At 32.8% G+C, this 22,269-nt stretch overlaps 1 protein-coding gene and 1 pseudogene across 7 annotated transcripts; both read left to right on the top strand.

Moving 5' to 3' along the window:
* The first annotated feature begins 5,270 nt into the window (after nucleotides 1–5,270).
* LOC146898336 (Tetratricopeptide repeat (TPR)-like superfamily protein) lies at nucleotides 5,271–8,191 on the top strand. The gene has a single exon (XM_085738453.1). It carries the CDS (start codon nucleotides 5,368–5,370, stop codon nucleotides 7,141–7,143), a length of 1,776 nt encoding a protein of 591 aa, XP_085594579.1. The 5' UTR covers nucleotides 5,271–5,367; the 3' UTR covers nucleotides 7,144–8,191.
* Nucleotides 8,192–10,891: 2,700 nt separating this feature from the next.
* Nucleotides 10,892–18,392, top strand: LOC146898335 (putative disease resistance RPP13-like protein 1 pseudogene; annotated as a pseudogene). Of its 6 annotated transcripts, none has more exons than XR_015023838.1 (6): nucleotides 10,892–14,768; nucleotides 15,022–15,217; nucleotides 15,704–15,841; nucleotides 16,002–16,065; nucleotides 17,661–17,836; nucleotides 18,052–18,392. The product of XR_015023838.1 is annotated as a putative disease resistance RPP13-like protein 1 pseudogene, transcript variant X2 (transcript). The 6 variants fall into 6 exon arrangements; XR_015023842.1 differs by lacking the exons at nucleotides 17,661–17,836; nucleotides 18,052–18,392 and adding exons at nucleotides 16,911–16,972; nucleotides 17,084–17,430 and having other exon boundaries at nucleotides 15,738–15,841; XR_015023839.1 differs by lacking the exons at nucleotides 17,661–17,836; nucleotides 18,052–18,392 and adding exons at nucleotides 16,911–16,972; nucleotides 17,084–17,184.
* Nucleotides 18,393–22,269: the final 3,877 nt, after the last annotated feature.

The raw sequence follows: 22,269 nt of genomic DNA, 5'->3' as shown, positions 1-22,269 counted from the left end.
ACCATAAATCACATAGCATCTTATCATAAATCACATAGCATCTTATCATAAACAACTTCATAATCAATCATCATAAGCAACTTCGTAATCAATCATCATACACATCATAATCATTCATCATCTTAAGCATCATAATCATTCATAAAGCACTTCATTAATAGCTCATCAACTTGACATCTTAACATCTTAACATCTCGATAACTTGATATCTTAACAACTTGACATCTTAACAACTTGACCTGACAATGCATCTAGACTCAACTATGCAACTCTTAACGTCTTAAACCATCTTTGATCATCATGAAAATGCAAATGCATGTGGTACCATTTTAGGGCATAAGCCCTCATCATCGTGGTTGAGCATAAATATACTCCTAGGGCATAAGCCCTCATCGTCGTGGTTGAGCAAAAGCTCCATCGTCGTGGTTGAGCAAAAAGCTCCATCGTCGTGGTTGAGCAAAAAGCTCCATCGTCGTGGTTGAGCAAAAGCTCCATCGTCGTGGTTGAGCAAAAGCTCCAGGGCATGAGCCCTCATCTTTAAATGAGTATGCATGGACTCAACATCTTACGTCTTAGAAGCTTTATGAACATCTATGACATCCTAACATCTTGATATCTTGACAACATAACATCTTAACAACTTGATGACTTCATAACGACTCGACGACTTAACAACTCTTATCATCTTAACGTCTTAACATCTTAACATCTTGACAACATATGGATCACATAAATAATTCATGTCATATCATAATATAACAATATCAAATGATAATAAACAACATCTTAAAACATCATATTCATCAATCATAAACAACTTCATATAACATCGTATTTAAACATCGACAATAATTCACTATGTATCTTTGTAAAAACATAATAAATTATCCACAACATATTTTCATGTCAAACCAAAGCTACTGGAAAGATATCACAAATATCAACAACTTTCATGTTTAGAACAAAGATCAATTCAAAACAGAAACATATGAACAAAACGCAAAAACATGAAACAGAGAATGCTGTCACCGTACAATTTCGCTAAGACCTCCCTGTAGTATTTTAATCATAACTCAAAGAACAAACATTATTTTCATGTCAAACCAAAGCCACTAGAAAGCTAACAAAATTATCTAAAACTTTCATGTTTACGCCTAAGACCAATTCTGTACCGATCAATACCAGTTTTTATTTTAAATTCGGAAAAGTTGTGCTGAAAGTCCATAAAAATTCACTGTGACCTACGTGCAGTAATTTGACCATAACTCAAGCTCTATAAATCCTATTGACGTGAGACCAAAGGCATTAGAAAGCTAACATCCATACCTACAACTTTTGTGTTTACACCTAAACCCAGTTCGGAACTTAAACTTGTCAAACTGAGACAATAAAAACGCGTTTTGCACATTGACAGCAAAATCGCATTCAGCTGCGATTTCGCTTTGGGGAAATCTTTTCCACTTCTTATTCGATCCAATACTCTCCAAACTTGACCCTAATCATTACCCTATGATTACCCTATCATTAGAACACTAATCATTCATCAACTTACTGTATGCAAATTCAAAGGGTTCTCAAATCTATTAACAACCTATTACAATTATTAAACCCTAATTCTTAAACTCACCAACATCTCATCCAATTCCATGGTTTTAACCTCAAAACTACATCCAATAATCATCATATGGGTTATCTAAGGACTGTATACAATTTCTACATCAATTCAACAAGTTTTCATCATCTAATCATCAAAACTCTCTCAAAACCCTAATTCTCAAATTCTCACAAACTCTCCCCAACTTGTTAGATGCAATCTAATGATTTAACAACTTAATATTAATGCAAGATAGTCTCACCCTCACCTTAGATTAATTCCTGAATCAGCGGCAGCGTTCTTCTTTCCTAAGGTCTTCTCATCTTCTCTTGACTTTTCTCTCCTCTTCTCTTCTTTCTTGTTCTCCTCTTTTCCAAAAAGCGGTTTCCGGTAAACTCTTTCTAACCTAAGCTTCTCTATTTATAATACTAAACGCTCTTCCTAAATCTATTTTGGCCCAACAACTTATTCTTCTTTCTATTCTAACCCCCTTCTTATTTCTCTTACACCTCAAAACTACTCTATTCCTCATAATCTTATTTATTTCTAAATTAAATATATCTCTCCCCCACTTAATAATAATAATACACCAATAACAAATATATCTCTAACAAATAACAAATATATTTCTACACCAAATAACAAATATATCTATAACAAATAACAAATATATTTCTACACCAAATAACAAATATATCTATAACAAATAACAAATATATTTCTACACCAAATAACAATTATATTATGCTAGTAAATACCAACATATAACATAAGAAAATATCACATAAATCATGTAAATCATACCAATCATATAAATATATTCTAAAACTAATTAAAATAATTAAATAAAAAGGAGGGCGTTACACATTCCGCGCTTCTGCTCAGTATCTCCCCAAAGAAACCCACATTGAATGATCTCTATCTCATCACAAATGGGTTTAGGAATCTTTGCATACTGCATGTGGTAATAAGAAATAGATATAATAACTGACTGAGACAGAGTAATTCTTTCTACCATACTAAAAATTGTTGCTTCCACTTAGCTATCCTCTGCTGAATTTTCAGGGTAATGTGATTAAAATTACCTCTTGTAGATCTTCTAGATAGTTGTTATATTTGCTCCCAGGTACCTACATAAACTTGTAACATGAGAGAAATTAATGTATTGTAAAATATCTTCACGAAGATGATTATCAACATTTTTGAAAAAGAAGATTCATGTTTTCTGGCTATTAATCTTTTGGCTAGACGCTTGGTAGAAAAGATCCAACTAGTGCATAACAAATTGAGCTCACTCTAAAGAGGCCTCTGTAAAAATGAGCAAATCATCAACAAAAATAAGGTGAGATATTTGAGCACCATATCTAACAGCACACAAGGTTTCTAGTACTCCGCCTCAACCTGGTCAACATAATATGCGGAAGCCTTTCCATATAAATGACAAATAAATGAGAGATATGATCTCCTTGTCTTATACATCTAAAAGGAATAGAAATTTATGTTTTCTCACCATTCCACAATATTTTATGGACAATTTTCATTGAATTTTGAGTTAAGCTAATATGCTTTCTCCATATTGATCTTGATAGACATAAACATTTTTTCACCTTTCATTTTAGACATGGAATATACCATTTCTTGAGCCACAATGATATTATGATGGATGCTACTATCCGATGTAAAACTCTATTGGTACGAGGAAATGATATCATTAAAAAATGCTCAATCTTATCAACAATAACTTTAGATATAAATTTGTAAATAATATTTCCAAAGATAAATAAACTATTTCATGGTAGGGTCAACCTCGTCGTGGGATCCACATTGTCTCATGTGAACTTCTCCCATTACTTTGAGGGTCCCGACTCTTCCCACACACCTGAAGAGATCACCATTAACTCCTTTTGTACAAGTTCCCGTCCATCAACACATAGTTAAAAATTAAATTTTATCTCTGTTAACAAATAAAACAAGAGAAATGATATTTTGACAACCATTTGCCAACAACTTTTTGACAACTTTCTCTCTCATACTCACAATATGTTTTTATTCTCTCTCTTACTTTTTCTCTCTTTTTATTTTCAACCAATAGAAATAGAGGAAAATGAAGTTGTCATGAAAGTTGTCTATTAATAGTTGTTCATATATCATTGCTCATAAAACAAACACAGACTTTTGAAAATGAAAATAGAATAAAGCCTATTTAGTGTTTGACAATTTGTTTGCGGCCAAATTTATTCTCAAAGAAAAAATAAAATCAAAATAGTCATTGTCATTTTTATATTAAAGATAAATTAGTCTATTTATTAATTATGATTCATATTTGACTAATTCGTTGTCGACGTATGTCGGTTAAAGTGATAACATATGTGCTGACATTACATTGTATATGCATGGATTGTGATTTAAACCCTAAATTTCACACTTTTTTTGACTTAATGGTGGATTTCTAAACACTAAACTATTAAAAAAAAACAAAAGATGATGACATGTCAATAACACATGTCACCATAGATTCTTACACATTATCACTTTAACAAAGTATGCGAGTAACAAACGATTAAATATGAATCAAATTAACAAAAGACTTTCCTCTTTCCTATGAAATGTGAAAAACTCGTTTGAATATATATATATATATATATATATATATATATATATATATATATATATATATATATATATATATATATATATATATATTACTCCTTCAGGTCACTAATAAGCAAAAGTCAACTTTTTAGATTCATTCAATAAATGATGTATTTAGTCAATATACATCATTTATTGAATGAATCTAAAAAGTTGACTTTTGCTTATAATAGTGACCGGAGGGGGTAGTTTTTAGAGTTTTGTTAACGAGTGCCTTGGGGCACTCTTTAAGGATCCAAAAAGAAAAAATTATTTTATAAAAAAAATTAAATTTTTTGATTTCCGATGCATTGATTACTCATATTTTTAAAAAATGTTACCATTTAAATGACTTAAATAGTTCGCGGGGCACTCGTTTACATTTTCGTATTTTTTATCATTGAACTAATTTATGCATTGTTATTTTTTTTTCTGCGAAATTATACGAGATGTCCTTTAAGTTTGAGGTTTGTAAGATATTGATCTTTTAATTTTATCCTTCTGCCACATCATCGTTTTTGTAATGTTTGGTTTCTGGAAGGACTAAATTTAAAACATTTACAAACTTATAAAAGACTTATGTGTGACCAAAATAACTTAAATCACCAATCTGTTATAAACCAAAGGATGATCAAAATAACTTAAAACTAATTTATTATAAACCTCAAACTTAAAATATGGTACTTTAGCCTCTTTTTTTTTTTTTGGTTAATGATGCTTTACCCCCTGTAATATATATCATTTCTGGGTTTATCCTCTATAAATATTTTTTTATTTACCCCCTATAAAATATTTTTTTCTTCAACATACCCCCTAATAGGCCATACAAAAACCAAAATTTCTGAATTTTTTTTATTTTTGTATGGCGGTATTATGAAAAAAAAATTATTTTACAAGAGGATAAATAAAAACAATATTTTTACAAGAGGTAAATCCAGAAATGACGTACATTAAAACACTATTAAACTTTTTTTTTTCCCTAATCAAAAACTAAAATGGTCTCGAGATAAATTGTGACTTGTGAGCAATGAAACTAACTAGGACTCAAACCATTCATTTCAGAATAATCTCTTTTATACGCAATCGACCCCAATTACAGAAAACGACACCATCATCCACATGCAGAAAGCTATAAAATCATAATGAAAAACATGGTTTCGATTGAAACTTTCAATAAGCACTTAATTGAAAGTGTATGTGCAATTATCGTAAAGGGTAATTGGAACAATCTCTTAAAACCCAAAACAGCTTCTACACTCACTTCAACCACCATTCACCAAGTTATCTTGCACCTCAAGCAACACCGTTATGAACCCTTTTTCATCTTCCATTTCTTCAAATGGGTTCAATCCATTCCACATTACACTCATTCCTTACAATCTTCATGGTCCATGATTCACATACTCACCAAACACCGCCATTTCAAAACTGCACAGCAGGTGCTTGATAAAATGGCGCAAAGGGAAATTCTTTCATCGCCTTCGGTTTTGACTTCTTTGGTGAGGATTCATGATGACCCGGAAGTTAATTCGCATGTTTTGAGCTGGATTGTGATACATTATGCGAAATCGAAGATGACCCATGATGCGGTTCAGGTTTTTGAGCAGATGAGTTTGTGTAATTTGAAGCCACATTTGCATGCTTGTACTGTGCTTATGAACTCTTTGTTGAAAGATGGTGTTACTAGTATGGTGTGGAAGGTTTATAAGAGAATGATTCAAGATGGGGTTGTTCCGAATATTTATGTTTATAATTGTTTAATTCATGCTTGTTCAATTTCGAGAGATGTGGAGAGAGCAGAGTTTATATTGAATGAGATGGAAGTGAAGTGTGTGGTTCCTGATATTTTTACATATAATACTTTGATAGCTTTGTATTGCAAAAAGGGTATGCATTATGAGGCTTTATCGGTCCAGGATAAAATGGAAAGAGAGGGAATAAATCTTGATATTGTTAGTTACAATTCTCTTATTTATGGATTTTGCAAAGAAGGGAAAATGAGGGAAGCTATGAGGATGTTTGGCGAAATCAAAGACGCCATTCCGAATCATGTTACATATACTACATTGATTGACGGATATTGTAAAGCGAATGAATTTGAGGAAGCTCTGAGGTTGCGTGAAATGATGGAGGCTAAGGGATTGTACCCTGGTGTTGTTACTTATAATTCGATTTTGTGCAAGCTGTGTTCAGATGGCAGGATTAGGGATGCAAACAAACTCTTGAACGAAATGAGTGAAAGAAAAGTCCAAGCTGACAGCATCACATGTAACACACTGATAAATGCTTATTGTAAGATAGGAGATTTGAATTCTGCTTTGAAATTTAAAACTAAGATGTTAGAAGCTGGACTAACGCCCAACTCCTTTACATATAAAGCACTGATTCATGGATTCTGCAAAACTAGTGAGCTCGAAAGTGCTAAGGAACTATTGTTTGGTATGCTCGATGCCGGATTTTCTCCAAATTATCGCACTTATTCGTGGATTGTAGATAGCTATTGCAAGAAAGACAATACTGATGCAGTTCTAGCTCTGCCAGATGAGTTTTTGAGTAAAGGTTTTTGTCTTAATATTTCAGTCTACAGGGCATTGATAAGAAGGTTATGCAAGATAGAGAAGATTGAATGTGCTAAAAAGTTATTATATCATATGGAAGGGAAGGGTATTTCAGGTGATAGTGTTATCTACACTAGTCTCGCTTTTTCTTACTGGAAATCAGGGAACACAAATGCTGCCTCAGATATGTTAGAAGAGATGGCTAGGAGAAGGTTGATGATCACTGTCAAAATATATAGATGCTTTAGTGCTCCTGATGTTAGTCAAAACAAAGTGTCACAGATGTTCTGGGATCATGTGGTGGAAAGGGGTCTGATGTCAAGAAATACAATGTATAAAATACAGCAAATGCTGATGTGATATGATGATGATGATGATGATTTTGCTTATTCAAAAGTAGCTTTTTCCTGTAATTGTTGGCAATTTATTTCTTCTGGTTACCAGAGGGTATTCCTTCATGTTTTCACTTGTCATGTAGGGACACTTTTCTAACCTTGTATGTTAGCTATCATAAATCATATTATTTCGAAACCTGTTTATGCATTATTTGAGGCAACTGTCCATTGCTTAAACATCCTTTTTTTGGAAAACCAAATTGGGAAGATTGGAAGACTATCTGGGCATACAAATTTCCAAACTCATTATATTTATTCATGTAAAAGTAGGGATAGACTATCTGTGGCTCTGTCAAAAAATTAAACAAAGTTGCTTTCTGCTTTGTTATAAATCTCTGCTAAAATGGAACAAATGCTTGGCAGTTGGGATGTGATGGAATATATAGCTGCTTTTTGTTTTCCGAAAAATTGATGGTCTGTTAACTTGGTAACATAATGTTTAGATAGGTATATCCAAACAAAAACAATTCCCACTATTTTCTGTTATAAAATGTTGATAAAACAGTTATTTCTTAGTTCTCTCATTGCCATTGGACATTGTGAACTTCATTTTCAAAATAATTACATGTAATTTTTTAGCTAATGCTTTCTCCATGCTTGTTTTAAATCATTTGATTAGAACTTGGATATTTTATCTGGTAGGTTTTGCTTATTTGGATTGATTTTCAAATGATTGTGATGAGAATGTGTGGGGTCTTGCAAGGTTGTATTGGATCCCTTCAGTGGAAGTCAACATAAACCAGCTGTGTGCAATACCAATGATACAGGTTGAGTTTGTTTCTGTCTCTTCTAAGCCTTGCTGATCCACATATTTATCTCTGTTAATAGCATACTCTGATCAACCTCGTAGGTTGTTTTAATATCCATGTGAAATTTCTATGTTATAAGAGGCCATTATCAAGGGCGGAGGCATATAATGCAACTATAGTTATTACTATTCAAAACTAAAGTCACTGTTTCTATAGAATAGTTCAGCTAATATTACAAATTCTGAAAGATTGTACTTTTCAAAATGTTAAACCAACAAAACACAGTAAATTTGAGAGCGTTTATTATAAAAGTGGCAGGGGCCAAGCCCTGGGAGATGTATACATAGCTCTGCTCAGACTATAACTAATGTGTTATGGCTCCCCATCTGCAAGGATTAATCTGAATTTTATTATATACACACATCAAAAAAAATTCAACTAGGCATTTATTCTAACAACGTATATTGATATATACTATTGTATACATACTCCTTTCGGTCATATATATCATATTTCGTATAGGAGTGCTAAAATGGGTTGATGCCATTAGGTTGACCGGTTTAATCCACCCTTTTTGCTGAGGCAGATTGAGATTTTCAATCTGTCTCATTCAACCCCTGTAGAATCCATAAAATGGATTGCGAGTGGGTTGACCTGTCGAGCTATTTTTTATCCGAATACTTTTTTGAAACTGAGGATGTGGAGAGGGCAGAGCAATTGCTGAATGAGATGGATGTAAAGGGTGTGGGCAGGACACTAACTGGCAGAACCAACAACCAAGGTTAGTTTGTTGATCTCATCTCAAATTTTTGTTGTATGGTTGCTTGTTGTATGCTTCATACTTTATTTTTCAAAGATTGTTGGTTTTTTTTTTTGAAGGGTCAAAGATTGTCTGTTGTATGCTTCATGTTTTGAATGGTTGCAGGTTGCATGCTTCATGATTCATGTTTTAATTCTATTTTATTGAATCATATTATCATTGCAATTTGCAACTGCTGCATAGTGTCGAAAACAAATACTATTTGGGAGGAGAAACTACAGTCTAGTCTGTGATATTATATACCATTCCACTGAAGATAATAAATTAGATATCTGAAAACAGATTGAATAACAAGAAGTAAAACTAACAAAACAGAAAAGTGAGTTAAGTGGCAGTGGAGGAAGAACTTTTGTATATAATAATGACCACTATTTGTAAATGAATCAAGAGATTTAACATAGCTTCATTCCCAAAAATTCCTTACATTGCAGTTTATGTTGGGATAGTACGGTGGTCAACATAGACATTTGTATCAATTGTATTACGATTTCTGTGTTTAGGAAGTTTTTGGATTATATAATCCGAAAATCCCTAAAATGGAGTTCGGATTATATAATCCGAATAGGGTATTTTCTGAAGAGAAAAAAAGAGGGCGTATGAGAAGAGGGTAGGGTGGAAAAAGAAACAGTCATTGTTTTTTTACTCTTCTCATATAATAAGACCTCTTTAAACAATGAAATTATTTGATAGACACCAAAAAATCCATTGACACCTTGAGAGAAAGAAATAGATAAGATGATGTGATAGATGTGATATGTTGATGATGTGATGGCAAAGAAAATATAGAAAGAAAATTAGGCATCGAATAGATGTATGAGAGGAAATGCATATTAAAAAAATAAAATAAAAAAATCAAGGAAATGCAAGTTGAATGAATTCATGTGAAATTTATTGGGAGCATTCATTCGGTTTATTTATTGATTGATTAGGTATCCCACCTTCATTGAATTTGCTTAAATTATTCATTAGTTAAAATCAAAAGAATAGAGCACTGATGATACTAGTAAATAGAATAAAACCCACTTGCATGAATTTTGTTGATTCCAAAATTCCTTTTTGAATTGAATCATGCACTTTCACTAGCATACTATCATATGAGATCCATGGTCACCAGTCACCACGTGACACAACTAGTTGGATAACCGAAATGTATTTTCGGAATACAATAGAGCGCGTGAGAAGAGAGTACGGTGGGAAAAGAAATTACCTATTATCTTTGTCTTTTTGGGAAGACTCAACAGTCAACAATATGTGTTGGCCAGCTATCAATATAATTATGCACCATAATAATAAAATATAGTTAAAGATGCTTAGCAATAATAAAGTATTAACCTTTTAATATATACTAACTCCCAAGAACTCTCCTATGGTTCCAAAAATTATTCTTTTTTTTTTTGTGGCGGCCGGGGTTTGAACCGCGAACTTTGCATATTTTATGCATTGTCCATACCAACTGAGCTAAGCTCACGAGGATTCCTAAAATTATTCATCGGCAGAAGAAGTCACGTGAAGCTTCTTGGTAGAAGAAGAAGTCACGTGAAGTTTCTTGGTAGAAGATTCTTGAAAGCATTCCCTCCTTGGGTTTATTTATTTAGTCTGTGTTTGAAAGTTTGAAGAGGGATGGAGGGGGATGGCTTAAGAAGGATGAGATTATAGAGAAATATAGAGAAATCTTTTAAAAAATGAAGTGTTTTTTTAGTCAATAATAAAAGAATACTTATAATTAAAGTACTTTTATTTTTGCGAGTTCTCTAAATTAAGGAGATTTTGTATCAGGAAGGAAGCTAAGCCCCTCATATATTAAATTTAGGTCTCCCAACAAATCATTAGATTTTATAAACAAAAATAATTTATATGTGGAATAAAGAGACTTCATATATTAAATTTTGCTTTATGCATTTGCCTACAAATCAAAATTATTGGATTTAATCAAAACAATAGAACACTGATGATACTCGTAAGTATAATATAACCCACTTGCATATTGAATTAATTCATGCACCTTCACTAGGATGAACAGCCATCCAAAATGTGTTTTTATCAAAACTTTGGAAGACTCAACAACATAGGATGAACAGCCATCAAAATAATAAAATAGAAAATAAAAGATGCTTAACAACAACACAAAGTAATTCCTATCATTCACAAAGTAGCTCATCAGTATTGCATTGAGTCAGCTGCACCTTGCATTTGCAATCCTTTCTTTGATATCTGCTTGATTTCTCCCTTTCATTTCATTTCATTTCGTGCCATGGCTGTTGAATTGGTTGGTGGTGCTCTTCTTTCTGCTTTCCTTCAAGTCACATTTGAAAAGCTTGCTTCTGCTGGAATCGAAGACTACTTTCGAGGAAGAAAACTCAACGAGAAGCTGCTGAAGAGGCTCAACATCACACTTCTGTCCATCAATGCTGTGGTTGATGATGCAGAACTAAAGCAGATCAGAAATCCAAACGTGAGAGCATGGCTTGATGCTGTCAAAGATGCTGTGTTAGATGCAGAGGATCTCTTGGAACAAATTGACTATGAAGTTTCCAAATCCAAGCTGGAAGCTGAATCTCAATCTACTAGTAACAAGGTATGGAACTTCTTCGGTGCTTCTTCCAGTTCATTTCACAAAGAAATTGAATCAAAGATGCAAGAAGTACTTGACAACCTAGAATATCTTGCCAGCAAAAAAGACATACTAGATTTGAAAGCAACATCTAGTGGTTTTGGTGTTGGATCAAGTAGCCAAGTGTCAAAGAAATTGCCATCAACATCTTTGCCTATTGATAATGTTATTTATGGCAGAGATGTTGACAAGGAGATTATCTTTGATTGGCTCACATCAGATGCTGAGAATAATAACGACCAACTATCAATAATTTCTATAGTTGGTATGGGTGGGATGGGCAAGACCACGCTTGCCCAACACTTATACAATGACCCAAAGATGGACGGTAAATTTGATGTCAAAGCTTGGGTCTCCGTTTCACAAGAATTTGATGTTTTCAAGGTCACAGGAGCTATTCTTGAGAGTATCACTGGATCTACTAATGACAGTACAGGCCTTGATAAGCTTCAGGTGACGTTGAAGGAAAAACTGACTAGCAAGAGATTTCTTCTTGTTTTGGACGACGTTTGGAATGAAAAACGTGACCAATGGGAAGCTTTGCATACTCCTCTTCATTATGGGGCTAAAGGAAGCAAAATTCTAGTCACCACCCGCAGTAAGAAAGTGTCTTCAATCATGCGATCAAATAAAATGCGTCAACTAGAGCAATTAGAAGAAGAACCTTGCTGGAAGTTGTTTGCTAAGCATGCATTCGAAGATGAAAATCCTCAGATAAATCATGACTTTATGGACATTGCTAAGAGGATACTTACAAAATGCCAGGGATTGCCTCTAGCTTTGAAAACAATTGGAAGTCTATTGTGCAAAAAGTCATCTTTGGTGGAATGGGAAAGCATATTGGCAAGTGAGATATGGGACTTACCAGAAGAGGAGAGCAACATCATCCCCGCTTTAATGTTGAGCTATCATCACCTTCCATCTCATCTCAAGAGATGTTTTTCTTATTGTGCCTTATTCCCTAAAAATTATGTGTTTCAAAAGGAGAAATTAATTTTATTATGGATGGCTGAAAACTTTCTGCAATGCCCTCAACAGAGTATGACAATGGAAGCAGTTGGAGAACAGTACTTCAAAGATCTATTTTCCAGTTCATTTTTTCAGCAATCAAGGGAAAGTGAAATGCATTTTATAATGCACGACCTTCTCAACGATTTGGCAAAATATGTAAACGGGGATTTTTGTTTCACATTCAAATATGAGGAATCAAATCATATCTCGAAAATAACTCGCCACTTTTCATTTTTAGGAAATCAAAATACATCTCCCAAATTAATTGAGACCCTATACAATGCTAAAAGATTACGCACATTCCTACCATTACACGACTATCCCTTTGCTGATAGTTGGAATGACCAGATATTTATAAAATGGTTGCAAGAGTTGTTCTCAAAGTTTATGTTCTTTCGTGTCTTACTGTTGCCTTATTGCTACAATCTGAAAGAGTTGCCTGACAGCATAGGAAATCTCAAGCACCTCAGTTATCTAGACCTTTCCCATAGTGGCATAAAAGAGCTACCAGATTCAGTATGTTCTCTCTCTAACTTGCAAATACTGAAGTTGAGGAATTGCTTCTATTTGAAAGAGCTACCCGTCAACTTATGTAAACTCACTAATCTGCGTTATCTTGATCTGGTTGGAACTCAAGTGAGAAAAATGCCAATGGATGTGGGAAAATTAAAGAATCTTCAAGTCTTGTGTCGGTTTATTGTGAACAAAGGTAGCGAGGCCAATATTCAGCAGTTAGGAGAACTCAATCTTCATGGAGAACTATCAATTACAGAGTTGCAAAACGTTGTCAATTCCTTTGATGCATTGGCAGCAAACATGAAAAATAAAGTACACCTTGAGAAACTAAGTTTATCATGGAATGCGAAAAGTAATAATTCAGAGAAAGAAAGGGAAGTGCTTGAAAAGCTACAACCTTCCAAACACTTGAAGGAGCTATCAATCTTCGACTACGGTGGTACACGATTTCCAGATTGGTTTGGAGATAATTCATTATCGAATGTGGTGTTCTTAGATTTGGTCAATTGTGAAAATTGTATGTTGTTGCCTCCACTTGGAATTTTGCCATCTCTCAAGAAACTGCATATCAAAAGACTATCTGGGATAGTGATGATTGGTAGTGAGTTTTATGGAAATGGGAGTAGCTCTTCTTCAGATCTTATTTCATTTGCATCATTGCAAACCTTAATATTTGAGGATATGGAGGGATGGGAAGAATGGGATTGTAAAATTGTGACCGGAGCTTTTCCATGTCTCAAAGAGCTTTGGATAAGAGATTGTCCAAATCTAAAAGGCAATCTTCCTGAGAAACTTCCTAGTTTGACGACACTTGATATTTTTGACTGCAAACAACTTGCGGGTTCTGTTCCATTGGCTCCATCCATTCATGAATTACGTCTGATTGATTGTGAAAAGCTGCAAGTTCATTATCAACCATCCACTTTGAGAATTCTCAGCATTGGTGGATATTGCATGGAAGGATCGTTGCTTGAATGGGTTGGGCAGACATTATCAAACACTTCTCTCGAATCGATGGAAATCAGGGATTGCCCAACTGTGAAAATTCCCATAGACTGTTGCTATAATTTCCTTCTATCTTTGAACATCACTAGTAGTTGTGACTCTCTAAGGACCTTTCCGTTGGATTTCTTCCCTAAACTCCAATCTCTCCATTTGCAAAAGTGCAGTAATCTTGAAATCATTTCACAGGAGCATGAGCGTGATCTTAGCCTTACACGTTTGATAATTATTGATTGCCCTAAATTTGTATCTTTTCCCAAGGCAGGATTCTCTGCACCCAGTCTGAAGAGTTTGTATATTTGCAATTTGGAGAATTTGAAATCTTTGACTGAATGCATGCACACTCTCTTTCCATCTCTTACTCACCTATGCATATATGATTGTCCACAGCTGGAGTCGTTCTGTACTGAAGGTTTGCCATCAAGCCTAAAATCCATGGATCTTTACAGTTGCTCTAAACTTCTTATCGCCTCAGTAAAATGTGCATTGGGAATCAACACTTCCCTAAAAGGTATGCATATTTACAATATGGATGTGGAGTCTTTTCCTGATCCACAATTGCTTCCCCCCTCTCTTACTTCTCTGCATATCCGTGAATGTGTGAATCTTAAAAAACTGGACTACAAAGGTCTCTGCCACCTCCCATCCCTTCAAGAATTAAATCTCATTGGGTGCCCCAGCCTTCAATGCTTACCAGTGGAGGGTCTGCCTAAATCAATTTCAACTCTAATAATTAATGATTGTTCGCCGTCGCTCAAACAACGGTGTATGGAACCTAAAAGTGAAGATTGGGTGAAGATTTCTCACATTCAAAAAGTGGAAATCGATGGTGTCATAATAACTTGAATTACAAATTCCAAATGATGCCAGTTTTTAGTCAGGTACCTACTCTGGGCACATACATATGTATCTTTGAATTTTAAATTCGACATCTTTGGTGATTTTAGATTATTAATTCTCTATACATTCATCCCTATATTAAAATCTCGTTTATTGGAAATGTTTCACTATTGCTAACAAATAATAGTGTAGCAAAAAATTAGCTAACAATTGCTAGTCGTTGTCAACAATTTATGTTATCATTATGCCTCTGCTGAAGTTGGAATTCTAATTAGAATCTTTGGATATATGTAGTGTTCATGCATTGCGAGGAATGGGGCACCAGGAAAACGGTGAAGCACTGAAGTTCTGGTCGTAGAGAAGACATATAAGAGTTGAAGTTTTAATTAGATTCTTTGTCAACAATTTTGTAATTTGATTTCTTCTGAAATCAATGACAATGAAACTTCTGAAGTGGTCTCTTCAAACTAGACGATTACTTTGTGTTTATGTAAGTCTGAGCTTTTTCTTGGGTATGATACTTCACAGTTGGATTATAATCTTTAAGGAATTAATTGTGCTCATGGAGACATGTTTCAAGTACAGTTTTCAATGATTTGGGGATTTGATTTTCACAGAGATAATTTTCATTTGTTCTTCTCATAGCACACAAGCTTAATTTCGTAAATTTTTTATTTAACCTTGAATTGAACATGTAATCAGTTTCTGTCATGAACAACCGTGTTTGGTATTTTTATGTTCAACATACATAGCTGTCTTTATGAAATTCAATAGAAGCAACATGTGGCCCGAATTGGCTGTGTTTAACAGTTTTTCTTAATTGTGCCGTTGCCTTCATCCGCTTTAACAGGATTATGTAGGGCCACTCATGTTGTTATATAAAGTTACATATGCATATATTTGTCAACATGACATCGTTTATATAATTCCTAATGTTGTTTGTGTATGCATTCATTTTTGTTCACTACAAAATCAGCTTCTGCTTAGGCCCTTCTTTGTCCACTGATCAGATGATCCTATCATATGAGCTTCCCTTTGCTTTGGTTCCACTCCTCATGTTCACTGCTAGCAAAACCAATATGGGGGAACATGTTAAGTTGTTAACTACGCCAAGGTATATATATATTATTTTTTGTTAAGACAAATTTGTACTAATACATTGCACGCAAAATTGACCACAGACTTGCCAAAAATTTTACTCTAAATATGATGAATTTTCCAATATTTAATGTAAATATCATTTTCTTTATAGATTTACATTTTCTGTTGTGCAGTCATGGCCACAAAAATACTGTGCTCTCGATTCAGTGCCAGCAGCTCCAAAGGATCTAAATAAAGGTTAGTATCGTTACATGTTGGTTGACGTTTATAGCCATTTGCCTCTGTATTTTCATGATATACCTTTTGTGAGACCCAGACATTGCTTTTGTTATATATAGCATCACGGATGATATATCCAAATTTGTTAGCTGCATAAAATTTATTTTTGGCAAACATGTTGGAATCCATCTAATTGATATGCATACTTGTAAAGAAAGTGATAGTTCACTTCAACAAACATGGTGTATATAATCTATGCTCTTTTTCAGTGTAGATTCTTAATCTCTTTTTATGTCAATTGTTCAAAACTAATTATAAGACTAATGAGTTGACGGAATCATATTCTTTTTCTTTTAAATACATCTTGATTATATAAATGCACTCTGCTAATTATAAAATGTTACTTTAAACTTGAGGTAGAGATTGATGTGGGTAATAGATGGCCAATCTTATAGTTAGAAATATTATCCATGAAAGACAATTAATTAGTGAAACATCTTATATTAGTTTGACTTTGAGCATAATCCTATTGCTGCTTGGATCAAAATGTCGGTACTAATGGATTCATCAAAAACATATGCCACTGCTAAGAACATATTCTTGACCTGCTTTCTGCAACAAGTTGTCCTTTATTTTGTCCCATTCAAATGGTTTCATTAGAATCTTGTATGAGTGAAAATTAGCTCAATGTAGCAAGTTCCTACTTATGTACTGAATTTTTTGAAGTATTGTATTGTAGGGGGGTGCTACTTGCAAGGACTAATTTTTAGATGTTTTGATTAATCTCTATTCATAGCATTAGCATAGTTTAATGTAAATTTTTTCCACATCATCTAAGTGATTTAACTAGAAATATTGGATAGGGAATTGGAGAATATTTGTTGGCTAGACCACCTTCAAGAAACTCAAGTTTGTCCTTATTTTGGTGATTCCTTTGTTTTATCTCCTACTTTAGCCCACTAACTCTTTGAGCATGTGAAACATTATTTGGTGATTTCATACTAATTCATGTTTTGAATCTCATTGATATTTCTAGGAATAGTCTCGGTAAAAATCCAGATGCAGGTATTGACAAAGCTCTCTGATTTGGGCTCCTTGAACATGTCTTTGTATCAGTTGACTGGAAGTGTACAAGCATACCATCTCATAACACAACCGATATTCCTTCAAGCATGGCTAGCTACCATGAGTTTTAATGTTACTTATGTTGTTTTCTTTGACTTTGTTTGGATCGATGGAATAAGATGCAATCAAGTGGTTATTAAGTCAGATTCTATTGTTTAGATTTTTAAAATATTACGGATATAGTTTTTGATGATGTAATTCTTGTTCTTGCCTCCTTTGCCTCTCTTATTGATTGATAGGAATTTTGATACATTTTCTTGAGTTTTTAGTTTTTTGTTTCTCCCTGTTTTGAGGCTTCATGAATCCATTCCATCACGTATCAATGACGCCATCCTGTTTATGTTATGCATTTTTTTTTCTTTAAAAAATTAACATTAAAAGTTTATGATTGTATTCCATGTTCTGTAGAAATACTATATTTTGAAAAGGCCATAGATATATTTGTTACCTTATCATGTATGATTCAAAATTGCTCTTTTATTTTGCAGCTATCACCTTTGTTTGAAAACTCACATATCCTCTCGTAGAATTTACACATAGAAAGAGTTTTACAACATAATAGATAGCTGCACCTTTACTCAACTGTTAGCTGAGCTCAACTGTTAAGAGGTTACCAAGAAAACAATAATGGGGCAGTTCCATAATGGGGCTAACTTAACCATAGGTAAACTGTCCAACTGCAACTGTCCAAATTGTTAGTAGAGATTTGATATCATTTTATGAATCTTTTAAGTTTATTTATGTATTGTTGTGTTATATGTAATATCAAATTCGTGTAATATTTTTGAATTATGAATGATTATGTAATGGTGTTGGTTATGTTCAAATATTGTTGCTAAAGTGGTTGTACAACTTCTGAAATTGTGGTTTGCGTTACAGGTGCTGAGACAGACCAATTTGTGGCTTGGTTGACAGTATAATTGCCATTTCTTGTATGACTGACAGAAACAACAGTTAACTACTTTTGTCAGAGCGGTAGTCAAGCGAACGACAATTAACTACCGTTAGGGTTAAAAGCGTATTTTTGAGGTGTGAGAGAGCAACTCTTTAAGTGGGAAAAGCAATCTTTTAAAAAAAAAAAATTAGATTTGATTTTTTTTTTTTTTACCAATATTCAATTTTGTTTAAAAAAATTGAAATTCTGCTTTTGTTTTGTCATTTCAACCTTTTATAGATCCATATCAATTATTAGTTTGTTACTTTATATTTTAACAAGAAAATCATGTAAATCTATTTAAGTATTTCCAATATTCTTTGAAGTAATGCTGATTTTTGTATAAATACATGTTTATTAGACATTTAAAATTATGTGACGTTTTTTAATTCAATATAATCTTTTGGTAGCAAGGTGTCTTAGTGGTGGAAGGATGTATGTGGTGTTAGATAGGAAAGAAAGTCTCTCACTAATGTATGTGTTAGTAATAGGACTCTAAGGGCAGAATTTATAGAATACTAGTGGTTTATTTAATAATATTATAAATAAGTAACTGTTACTTGTCTGCAGTAATTGCTGTCTACTAGACTTCTATGTAACAGCTAATAGGACTTAGTATTATAAATAAGATGCAGAGGAAAAGAAAGACATTCAGGGATTGGGATAAAGGATAGGTAGGGAGAGACCAGCTCTCTAATTTTCGGAGGGGAGAGAACCAAGACTCTCTAATTTCTTGGGATTATATTGTAATATTACTATTAGTTTATATTTTGATATCAGTTCCTATCAGTATGTTGTGTTAATCTTAGTAGAGACTTTCTTTAGTGCCTTTTTTCTTTTGTGACACATTCTTTTTCTCGCCTAAAACAAAGTGATGTTTTTTTTTTAAGAAGAACAAAGTGATGATATTAATCTTTTATGTGATTACAAATATAACAATTTTTTTAGAGAATATTAGAAATATAATCATAATCTGTACTATATATAAAGAGATACTTTTAATTTTAATAAAAAATAAAAAAATAGTTTTATAGAGATACTTTTAATTTTAATAAAAAATAAAAAAATAATTCCAAGTAAGTAATAAAAAATAATTCCAAGTAAGTAATAAAATAAGTAATCTATCAAACAATTGATCACAATGCTAATAGTTTCCTTAGATACTATCAATAGATTCTAATAGCTATACGGTTTATAAAGAATTTTGTTGTATATTCTTTAAGCGATGTGGGGCTTTCTTTAGGCTGAAGCATTAAACAAACCAACAAGTTCTTTCTCTCTAGAACCTCTTGTTCATATTCATGGAACCAATACAGAACAAAAAAAGAGAAGAGGGTTATTTTGTTATGCTAACCTTTAACTTGATAACTATATTATTAACAGAATACAAGTTTCCTGCTAAGATAACATCATCCACATATACTAGTAAAACTATGAAGCTTGATTATGTGTGGAGTGTGAAGAGTGGGTGATCTGAGCTAGACTGCTTATATCCTTGAGCAATTAGAAATCCAGTTAGATTCTCATACCATTTTCTACTTGCTTGTTTTAAGCCATAAAGAGATTTCAGCAACTTGCAAACTTAATTTGGCTTTGGACTAGTGCCTCCTTGTGGAACTGAAATGTAAACTTCTTGTAAATCTCAATGTAGAAAGGCATTATTTATATCTAGTTGATGCAAATGCCATGAATTAATGGAGCCAATGCAAGAAAAGTTCTGACTATTGCAAGGTGAAAAAGTATCAACACTACTCTCGGATTTTAGATGGCTATTGCAAGAAAGATAATACAGATGCAGTTCCAGCACTGCCAGATGAGTTTTTGAGCAAAGGTATTTTTCTTGATGTTTCAGTCTACAGGGAATTGATAAGAAGGTTATGCAAGATAGAAAGGATTGAATGTGCTGAAAAGTTATTACATCATATGTAAGGGAAGGGTATTTCAGTTGATAGTGTTATCTACACTAGTCTCGCTTTTTCTTACCGGAAATGGGAACACAAATGCTGCCTCAGATATGTTAGAAGAGATGGCTAGGAGAAGGTTGATGATCACTGTCAAAATCTATACATGCTTATCATGTGGTGGAAAGGGGTCTGATGTCAAGAAATACAATGTATAAAATACAACAAATGCTGATGTGATACGATGATGATAATCTTGGTTATTTAAAAGTTGCTTTTTCCTGTAATTGTAGGCATTGTATTTCTTCTGGTTACCAAAAGGTATTAATTCCTTCATGTTTTCACTTGTCATGTAGGGAGGGACACTTCACTAACCTTGTATGTTAACTATCATAAATCATATTATTTCAAAACCTGTTTATGCATTATTTGAGGTAACTGTCCATTGCTTAAACACCATTTTTCGGAAACCAAATGGGAAAGATTGGAAGAAGGTTCCTCACATTCAATGCATAATAATCTAAATGAGGCAATCACATCAGTTATCTCATGCATATTAATATTCATCACAGGAGGAAGAGGATGACTCAACCTACACAGATTTGTATAATAATTTATCAATTTAATATATGTTTTTGGTATATCTCAACTCATACGTTGACAATTTAGATTATAGTACTATTTACCTTAGCTGCTTGTATCGGCTTCCACTTTCTTCACACACCATTATTTGTCTATTTTTATTTATTAAATTTTGAATGCAACAATTTTGTTGTCATTACGCCACTGCTTAAGTTGAATTTGAACCATATATGTTTCTTAAATTTAGTATTCATGTTTGGTGGCAAAAGTTCTTCCATTTGGTTATTGGGTAAATTCATTTTTTAAATTGCATTCTGCATTCTAATCTTAAATTAGCAAGCTACACTCACTTATATTTTACTAAAACATTATTTTGTTTTTATTCTAATTAAATTTAAATAAAAGGGCAGTTTTGTAACTATCTTAAGAAAGATCCTTAAAAAAAGAAAAAAAATCAATGACATAGTTAAGGTACAAAACATGTAATAGAGACAAACTTTTAAGGAAACAATATTTGAAATGATGAAAGTGGGTGTAAATTAGCAAGCTACACCCACCTAAAAACACTAAGGTGTAAGTTAGCAACATACACCCACTTGATTATATACACTCATTTTTATAAATTTTATCAAATTGTTTACACCTACCTCACTAATTTACACCCACTTTCATCATTCCAAAAATTGTTTCCTTAAAAGTTTATCTATATTACATGTTTTGTATCTTAAACATGTCATTATCTTTTTTGTTTCTTTTTATTTAAGGATCTTCCTTAAGATAGTTACAAAATTGCCCTTCTATTTAAATTTAATTAGAATATAAACAAAATGGTGTTTTAGTAAAATATAAGTGGATGTAGCTTGCTAATTTACACCTTAGTGTTTTTATGTGGGTGTAAATTAGCAGCCCCATATATATATATATATATATATACATACACACACACATACACACACACACTATATATAAAGAAAATTACATCTTTCAGCTCTTTTGGGCTGAATTTTTCTTTCCGAAAATGCCATCAATTTTCAATACAAATTACACATGTAACAAATAGATAAAAATAAATTTAAATATAAAAATAAAAGTGTAACATACACAAATATTCAGTTTTTTCGTTTATCATTTAAAAAGTGTAACAAACAAGATGAGTGTGTCTATACTTACTTTTTCATTATCCCAATGATACCCTTAAACAACAATTTTTTCAATAATAAAGATTATTGTTGGATCCTTAAAAAAAATTGTTGTTTATGTCATTAAAAAAATAAGAATTTAGATTATATTTTTTTTTATATTGTTAGTTTCATTGAAATAGATAATTATGATTAGTTTGATTTGTTATAATTTGAAAGAAAAAAAAAACATTTATAGTTTTAGTTTTAATCAAAATTAAAATTTCATAAAAAACACCGTTCATAATTTTTAAATGTTAGCGCAATAAAAATAGTGGAAAGACGGGCACTTGAGTGCCTGTCTTTTCGCTAGTATATATAATGTTAAGTTGATTGGTTATTTTCCTTAAAAAAAAAAAAAATTGATTGGTTATTTATAGCTCATAGTCAATAGTCATCTACCCACCTGACAAAGAAAAGTAAAAAAATTAAACTTGCTTAAACCATCCATTATTGACTAATGAATAAACAAAACAAGGAGATACAAATTCACCAGAAATTT

This window comes from Medicago sativa, chromosome 8 (assembly GCF_051527215.1).
Source record: "Medicago sativa cultivar Bolivia chromosome 8, Bolivia_mono, whole genome shotgun sequence".
NCBI lineage: Eukaryota > Viridiplantae > Streptophyta > Magnoliopsida > Fabales > Fabaceae > Medicago > Medicago sativa.
This window is presented reverse-complemented; position numbering and strand designations above follow the sequence as displayed.